Source organism: Folsomia candida, unplaced genomic scaffold, assembly GCF_002217175.1.
Source record: "Folsomia candida strain VU population unplaced genomic scaffold, ASM221717v1 Fcan01_Sc012, whole genome shotgun sequence".
In the NCBI taxonomy this organism is placed as follows: Eukaryota; Metazoa; Arthropoda; class Collembola; order Entomobryomorpha; family Isotomidae; genus Folsomia; species Folsomia candida.
In genome coordinates this window covers 2,079,368-2,088,723 of record NW_019091204.1, presented here as the reverse complement: position 1 = coordinate 2,088,723, position 9,356 = coordinate 2,079,368, and the positions used below count along the sequence as shown (strand labels likewise).

Below are 9,356 nucleotides of genomic sequence, written 5' to 3'. Positions count from 1 at the left end.
AATTGACCACAAATGCTCGATTGGATTTAAGTCAGGTGACTGTGCAACCCAATCCAAAATATTAATTTTGTTATCCTTTAGCCATTTGGGAATGATTTTGCCAGTGTGCTTTGGGTCACCGTCTTGTTGGAACGTGAATCGTCGACCCATTATTAACTTGGTTGCCGATTGCTTAAGGTTTCTCTTCAACAAGTCGAGATATACATCTTTTGTCATAATGCCTTCGATGAATTCCAACTTCAAATTTTTACCAAGTGTGAATGGGGTCAAAATACAGGTGCAGTTAGTAGATAGGCAACATCGGTTCATTGGGGGGACCGGTGGTGGGTCATATGGGTGGGTCGGCATGTGGGCATGCATGTGGGTGGGCATTTTGGTATTATGCACCAAAATTTCAAAATAGTCGTAGAAGGTTGAAATTTGGCAGAGAGGTCCCTAATTGCTTTAAATGAAAGATTGCGAAGTCACATTATAAAAACCTACAGTGTGCAGTGTTTAGCTTTTTTTATTTAATTTTTATTTTTCAAAATCCTTCAATCACCCTGAAATTTGGTTTCCGGGTTGCTAATGTATTTTATGAAACTATTTTACGAACTCCACCTGTATTTTGATCCTATACACACTTGGTAAAAATTTAGGCCCTATCGTGTCTCAGACAGACGGACGGACATGACGGTTACATAAGCCCTGACTCGGGCTAAAAAAGGATTATTTTCATTTATTCCACTCAACAACGAAAAATTGGTCATACCAACGATAAAAAATATTCAATGTCCCCAACTCCACAATTTTGAATTTTTTGGAAAAAAATTTGTCTCCTGAGTCTACCTGTATTGAAACATTTCATTATATTGCTAACGGCAACCCAAGTATACTTACCTTGTATTATATTATAAAAAACTGTCAAATTCGATGGACATGAGTTAAACACATATGTATAAATTCCCACAAGTAAAATTAACATTATTAAAAACAAATTTTCGGAAAATATTAAAATTATTGCCGAAGAATAAAAATTCATAAAAAATTTAATTAACATGAAAACAATCGAGACATTATTTTTTAGCGATGTAACCATTTTGTCCTATGATACCTTACAAGTTGCGTAATTTACAATACATCTAGAATCCGCCATAATATTGGTACGACGGCTGTATCGTTTTTGCACTACAAGCCAAAATGTGCGAATTTTGAAATTTTGAAAAAAATTCGTCTAAATGGACTCAAATATCGCTCGAAATCGGTGCTAGAATTATTTTGGACTAGTATTTGCACCAGTGTTTAAAGTGGTATTTACCAAGTGGTATATACCACTGGTAAAAAGTGGTATTTACCGGTATTTACCACCAAGCTAAAAACTGGTAAATTGGTATAAAGTGGTATGAAGTGGTATAAACCTCTTTGGGGCATTGTAAGACAAATTTTTCCATATAAAGTTCACAGTAATTTACAAAAACAATTATTTTACTGTAAATACACAGTAAATATCCTCATTAGGTGTATCACATACAATTTGACTAGTCGAAGTAGTACCATCTATAAGTGCTTTAAATGATTTCAATTTCACTGATTCCAGTGTGTACTGCTATCTGTTAATTGACGTAGACCTTCATAATTAATTTAGCTTGGTTTGCAAGAAAATTCAACAATGTCAAAATACGTAGAAAATATACTCACTACGGAATCCGTAGTACGGATTAGTAGATGACTATAAATATGTACCTTTAATTTGTTGAGTACGCTTTATTAATTTATTAGAGAGAAATGCTTATGAAGATTAGAAATATTATGTTCAACTACTTAAGTCTGCACTTACTATTAAAAATATTATTTAATTTAGCTTTCCCTTTAAATTAACCAATCATGAGTTTTTACCACTTGATAGCAGTTTATACCACTTTTTACTATTTTACCACTTTTTACCACTTTTTACCACTGTGATGGTAAAAATCAACCAAAGTGGTAAAATTTAAAACACTGATTTGCACACTGTATCGAATTTTTACACCTATTTGGTATATGAGCGAGGTTTGAGAAATACTCGAATTTCACCCCATTTTCCCCATAGTGATTCCACAATCAAAGTGTGGAAATTTATATGTGATTTTAAAAAGCACTAAAAAAATAAAATATTATCTACGTTCCGAACAAAATTCTACTATCCGGAGACCCCGTAATTGTTCATTTTACCAAGAAAATAAAAGTTTTGACAAATATTTGTTTTGTTGTATTTGTATTTGTAATTTATATTATTGTATTGCTAAAATTTCTCATGAAGGTCAGAATATATGTTAAAGATTTATTGCGGAAAATATTCTATTATTACACACATTGCATAGACTGTGTCATGTAGGTTAGATATGTAATACATATCATGTATACCGTTAGGGCTGCACAACTCCCTGGGAGTGATAATAAATTCCCGAAGTTTTGGGAATGGGAGTTTAACATTGGGCATATGGGGGAGTAAAAATAAACTCCGGGATTTTTGAGAGTTTTAAAACTCCCAAAACTCCCAGGGAGCGAGGAGCGGTACAACCCTACAGATAATATTCGGATTCTTTTTGGTAACCTATATTTACATTCTCTAAATTAGAATACAATGCCCATGAATTTTATGAATTCATGGTCATCATCTCTCTCTCACTGACCTTATCCCTTCTTGAACTTTGAAGGCTGCGCAAGAATAAAATTAGCCCTTCGTCACCTTGGCCTCGTACCTCTGTAAGATGGAAATACAGATTGTATCTGTTCATCCTCATCATTTTCAAAAAGACGCTTGTCCGTTGCAGATTGGAGACATTTAAAGTTAAAACCAGAAAGTAACAAAGTTATAAAACACATAAAAAAGTCCAGTTTTTTGTAGGTAAGCAACTTAATACATTACTGAATAAATAGATAAACAGTTTTAATTGTCATTTTGAAAATAATTTAGGCCTTTCTGCAGAAAATGATGAACATCGGAGCCCACTCTAAGATACAATGTTTGGCAACAGCCCTGTTTCTTGTCCACTTATCTCTTTCCTGTCATCCCCCACCCCCCAACCGACCATCCTTAGTGCCAATACGCTCCCTCCAATTCCAGGCTGGGGATGTCATAACATGCGAATTAAATGCGTATGCAGATCACGTCATGTTGGCTACCTCGGCGGAAGACGTGGTCCACGTCACGGGAGGACTGTTTAGAAGTGTTGCGTCCTTAAGAGAAGAACCTTTTTTTACGAAGGCATCCCTCAAATACAGATCATGCCAAGTGGACACTCCCAAATTTGATGGGATGATGCGCACAGAAATGGCAACGATCAGTTACCCACCGCAGGAGGCGATAAGAAGGGCCGGACATAGTTTGGATATCTTTGATGACCGCAACGGAAACGTGTACTATGATTTGATGGCATGCAATTGCGAGCATTGGGTCAACTTTTGGAAATACGGGAGGGCATGGAGCTTCCAAGCTGGGACGGAGAGTAATCTATTGTGTCATGTTTAATGGTTGTTTTAGAACAATAAACCATACAGATTAAATACAAGATTAAAACCGATATTATTTATTTTGCTGAATACATAAGGATAAATAAAATTCGCAATTTTATAAGTGTTCCTGCTTTTTCGTTTTTCTGTCTTTTTGGGCTTGAATTTAGTATATACATGTTATGGTTGCGGGAGACTGGAAAATTTGTTTTTAGAATTTAATATCATTTAGTTTCAAGTACTTAGTGCTTAGTACATTGTACGACCACATGATGTGACTTATCTCATAAATCTGGGCTAATAAATTAAGTAGTAATTAGTAAATTATATAGGTAAGGACATTATTCTTCCTTCGTTATGCAGCTAGTATGACAGTAATTAAAACTCGTCCAATCGGGCAGTGTTCACGCAGGAGAGAATGCTCGTAACGATAGAATGCACTTATTAATTGGAATGATCATTCCGAATAAAGAAAATGACAGAAACGAGTATTCTGCAAAAGCAATGTATGGTTTAAAAGGATACTCTGTGTGCCCAGATGAGAGAAAGCGGCACAATAATTTATCCAAAATCATCGGAAGGCAAGATCAAATTATAGTTTCAATTATTTACATATGTCTTCAATTAAAGTGTAGAAAAATTCCAACAGTTTTGTAACTTGATCTGTTATGGACACATTATTAAATAGTATGATTTTAATCGTAACTTTATTGCCATATATTTATAATTTGTGAGTGCTCAGAGAATGGAAATGACATCAGTATAGCATTGAATTTACTTCGCTACATTATTCGGAATATATAAACTTGATCGTTTTAGAATTATGTATATACACTGCAAAAAATTACTCAGTCATTGAACGCGATAAGTTTTGCTACCAGCATAAGAAAAATAAGATAAAAACATGGGCTAAATTCTCCAAACCCCATAACCAATCTCCTTCTGATATTTACATACTACAGAGATTATTACAAGTTAACACATTGCCAGTACTGATTAAATAAAGTTTAGGAATGGAGTTAAATAGATAGTGAATGTAGGGTTCTACATTGACAGTGTCACCGACTTAAATATCATGTCATGTCATATATATCCAAATTTGTCATAAATGTTATAATGCACAATTCATTGACATTTATGACATTTATGACGGACAAATATGACATTTATGAATGCCAAAATGACATGACAAATGACAATGTAGAACCCTAAGTGACGGATAGCTTATATAAACCATATCCCATATACATACAAGTATTGTTATTGGCAATATGTGTGTTGTAAATTGAATGTGTAAATTCCGGCTACAAAATTTCAACGAAGCCGTGTAATCTGGTCCCAAATAGAACTGAAAGCGAAATTCATGTTAGATTCATGTCGTCAGTGTGAAATTTGTGACTGGGTGATATTTGCATGGCAAAATTCAGACATGTCACGTTGATAAATCAGAAGTTTATAACATAATTTTCACTTGAATTGCGCAACATTGCTACAACGTGAATTTCACAAGGCTGAAATAAGTGTGCAATAGTCAACATAAACTCGACGTGATAATTTTGTGTTCAAATCACACAAATTCACGCGTCCTTCTCAATGTTGGATAAATGTGAAATATGCGTGATTTCCCCATTATGAAAGGCGGGCTTGGCATCCTTTCTTCTCCACAGCACATACTCATTTCATTCCGCTCTTCTCCACTTTGCCGAAAAATCGCCTATTGCTATTTTTTAAATAAAAATGGAGAAAAGCTTTGTTGTAGTAGAATTTCCAAATGATAAGCCAGTAACAGTTTCGGTAGTACCACGAAGTTGGCTTATTAGTGACAAGGAATGTCGTTGGCCACCATCAAGATTGAGGAATCGCGACCTTTTGCTAAAAGATCCAAACTCAAAGCCTGCTGAAAATTGGGAAATTTCGGCCTGTAGGATTCTAGGCCAATTCGGTAAGTATATTTAATCAAAACTTCTTGACATATGTAAATAATCAATTTTGTCCTTATGTATTTCTGCAATTATTTTTAATAATCCAATTATCTTTTTCGTTAGATAATTTTGAGGCGGCTGTTACCGGTTGTAAAATTGCCGAGGAGCGTTCAGACGTTGAAAATAACTCCAAGGCGGGTAGACGGGGGAGACCAGCCAAACGTAGGAGGCCCGAACCACCCAGCTCCGAGGATTCATCAGACTGCGACGAGATAAGCTCAAGAAATAAATTGAAAAATGTTGTGACTCAGCCACGTCCTACTAATTTCAATTCGTCGCATCCAGCTACTACTTTTTTAAGTGGTAATATTTCAATATTGTTATCTTTTATTCCAATAATGTCAATTATGTTGGTTGAATTAGATATTAAATAACTATTGTCGTTTTAAGCTCCCGACAAATATCAGGCTGGGATTTATACCCCGCCTAGTTCAACCAAATTTTCGCTCGTCCTTAACACCCAATTCCAACCGGAAGTTGATACTTCAATTGGAGACGGCAAATTATTGTATGGTTCCTTCACACCTTCTCAAAATGGCCTGGAGCTTGATCAAGTTGACGCAGGTGACTCTCCAGCCGGAGATCCATTCACTCAACGGAATTTTGACAATGCATCTAGTCCAATCGTGATGACATCACACAGTGAGACAGATTTTTTAACCCCAAGGCGCCAGGGAACTTCTATTCGTCAGAAATCATGATTGTTATAAAATATTTCGTAAAAATACCGACCATCCAAGTTATATTGACTGTATCTTTCCAGGCGGAGGAGCATTTGATAAAATCATAATTAAGTACTTGGCCGCCATTCATACACAAAATAAAAATATTCTACAAGACCTGAATTGGATAAAGAATAATTCCCAGGCCTCTCTTCAATCAAATACGACAGAACGAAGCTACAATTTTGACACTTTACCAGTGTTCCCACTTGACTCACAAGAAGCTCTCCAACTGTTGAACGAGCAATTACAGATTGATGACGAGAAAAATATTTTGGTAAGCAAATCTATTTTGAATTAACTAAATTAAATAACTTTGCAATTAATCAAATAACTTTGTGGAGTTGATTTAAAAAATTGATGGAGTTAATTAATTAATTAATTAATGGAAATAATAAAGTATTTCTACTCATTTTCTACTAGATTGCTTATCTGGAAACAATTGGAGGCTCAACGGTACAAGAGACGGTGAAAAAAATTTTACGAAGAATTTTTACACCTCAGCTAGCCAAGCAATTCTCCTACACTGGAAAAGGGACGAATAAATTAACATTCAGTATCTTTGACAATTTGGTTTCTTGCATTTTTGGTAAATATTTAATTAAATTTAAACGTTTTTATTGTAAACAAGAAATGTATTATTTTAATAAATGATTTTTTAGGGGCAACAAGGAGAAATAAGAAAATTTTGAACGCAGATACAACAGATCGCACTCTGCAAGTAATCATCATGGATTTTTTCAGATATGTGAGATTACCTGCTCCGTCTCCTTTGGAACAGCAAGATCAAAATTAGGCACGTTACTAACCGAAATTGGGTTCACATGGTAGTTAATTAATAATAGTAAATTAGTAGTAAACTAACTTTAATAATTTAAATTAAGATGTCATCAAGTCGTAGTCAGCGTAGGCGTGTGAAAAATCAAGTTGACCTAATATTAGCAGAAATCGATTCAGCAGAAAATCAGGATTTAAAGTTGAATATTCCGGTAATAGATTCTGTGCCTAAACTAGTGGAGGAACCACGTGATAGTTCTAGTAGCGAACCTGTGGTTTATCTTTCTGAAACTATTTCACCAAATATCACGGTCACGCCAAATATTATTACAGATATTCTCGAACCCGAAGATAAACCCAAATTTAAAAACTCTTTAGCAGCTTGGGCAATTAAACACAATATCACGGCCAAGGCGGTTGATGATTTACTTTTTCTTCTGAAGCAAAACAATAGTGACCTCGACGTTCCACTATGCTCTAAAACGCTGCTAAGTACTCCAGGGACAAAAGATTATAAAGTCACCCGAGTCCAAGGAGGATTTTATCATCATTTTGGATTAGGAAAAATGCTTCAAAACTTTCATGCACACAATTTGATTAGTTCCAGCTCGAACACTTTAAAGTTAATAATAGGAATAGACGGTTTACCTATAAGCGAAAGTAGCAAAAAGCAATTTTGGCCAATTTTAGGTAGTTGTGAATCAGTAAACCGAAGTCGACCATTTTTAATTGGTCTTTATTTTAGTGAGCAAAGTAAACCAGGTTGTTTTCAAGAGTTCTTGACCCCATTAATTTTAGAAATGGAAGAATTTCAAAAACATGGGCTTTGGTTGGGATATAGTTTATATAATATAGTTATTTTTGCAATTATTGCCGATGCTCCAGCTCGAAATTCCTTAAAGTTTACGGTTACGTTTAACGCTTACCACGGTTGTGAACGATGTATTGATAAAGGGAAATGGCTAGGTAGAATAATTTATACCAAATTGGACAGCCCTCTCCGAACGGACGAAGATTTTTTTAAACAAACTGACAAGCGTCATCATACAGGCGTGTCACCATTCGCTGATTTGGGAATTGGTTTAGTTACGGGAGTCCCACTCGATTATATGCATCTGATCTGTTTAGGTATTGTGAAAAAATTGATTAAATGCTGGAAAAAAGGACCCAGAGTACATCGATTAGGTCGAGTAGCTATTGAACGTATTTCATTTAGGTTAGAAAACAGAAGAAAATTTACCCCGAAAGAATTCAATAGGAAACCGAGAGGTTTAGCTGACCTTGAGTACTGGAAGGCCACAGAATTTAGGGCATTTCTTTTGTACCTGGGTCCAGTAGTTTTAAAAGGGGTTCTTCAGAATGAAAAATACACGCATTTTCTCTATCTGAGTTTGGCATTGAGAATCTTGTTATCTGATAATAAGGAATGGTACGGATATGCAAAATTCTTGTTAGTTGAATTTGTTAAAAATGTCCCAAAGCTATATTCCTCAGAATTTTTAGTGTACAATGTTCACTCTTTAATACATATAGTAGATGACGCTCTAAAGTTTGGGTCCCTTGAAAATGTGAACGCTTTTAAGTTTGAAAATTACATGCAAAAATTAAAAAAAATGCTAAGGGGCAGGCATAGCCAGCTAGCTCAAGTCATTCGACGCATAACTGAGTCTGACAAGTTTGGATTTAGACCAAATGAACCATTAAAGTGTCACCACTGGATTATTAGTAATAATTTGGGAAACCGTTGCTTTATTTTAGAAAATGGGGATGTTATTATTGTAAATAGTGTAGAAGATGAATCTGTTGTGGTAAAAAAAATTTATGTGCAATGTTGATTTATTTAGTAGTCCTTGTAAAAGTTCGCATTTTTCAATTCAAAAGGTTTCAAATTTGCACAAGTCCTGTTTTCTGATTAGCAAGGCAAAATTGAAATATAAAGCGTTTTTAATTCCAACAGATAAAATTCATGAGTACACATGTACTCCATTGTGTGGTCAAAATTAGATAACATGTATGTTGTTAATATTAATCTTATAGTTCTAATGCTTACTTGTTGATTTATAAATATTATTCATTTGTAAACTGTAATAAAAAAATGAAATTATCTTTTAGTGTGATGTTAGTGTGAAATTAATTTAATTGTAACGTGCATAATCTGTCAAGTTTATATGGCAGATCACACAACGCATCAGTGATACCACGCAAATTTCACATTCAGGTAACTCTGAACCGTCACAAATTTCACACAAACATCACGTTGAGTAAACGTTACACAAGTTGTGATACTGGCGTTACAAGTGCGGCCATAAGTTCAGATATTTCACAGTGTTGAGGTCACGTGAATATCCCTTACCGTTTCTATTTGGGGTGAGACTGCAATTAGCCATCTGCAGCTGATCGGTTC

General features: G+C 34.9%; 1 protein-coding gene across 1 annotated transcript; it reads left to right on the top strand.

Annotated features, from left to right (window-relative positions):
* Window positions 1–5,238: 5,238 nt before the first annotated feature.
* On the top strand, window positions 5,239–9,063 carry LOC118437116. Its single transcript, XM_035855912.1, has 5 exons — window positions 5,239–5,413; window positions 5,517–5,756; window positions 5,844–6,452; window positions 6,599–6,764; window positions 6,838–9,063. The coding sequence occupies exon 5, from the start codon at window positions 7,060–7,062 to the stop codon at window positions 8,785–8,787; it is 1,728 nt and encodes a 575-aa protein (XP_035711805.1). The 5' UTR covers window positions 5,239–5,413; window positions 5,517–5,756; window positions 5,844–6,452; window positions 6,599–6,764; window positions 6,838–7,059; the 3' UTR covers window positions 8,788–9,063.
* Window positions 9,064–9,356: the final 293 nt, after the last annotated feature.

Coding starts and splice junctions, on each gene's coding strand:
- LOC118437116 (XM_035855912.1), top strand. CDS start 7,060: ATGTCATCAAGTCGTAGTCAGCGTAGGCGTGTGAAAAATCAAGTTGAC.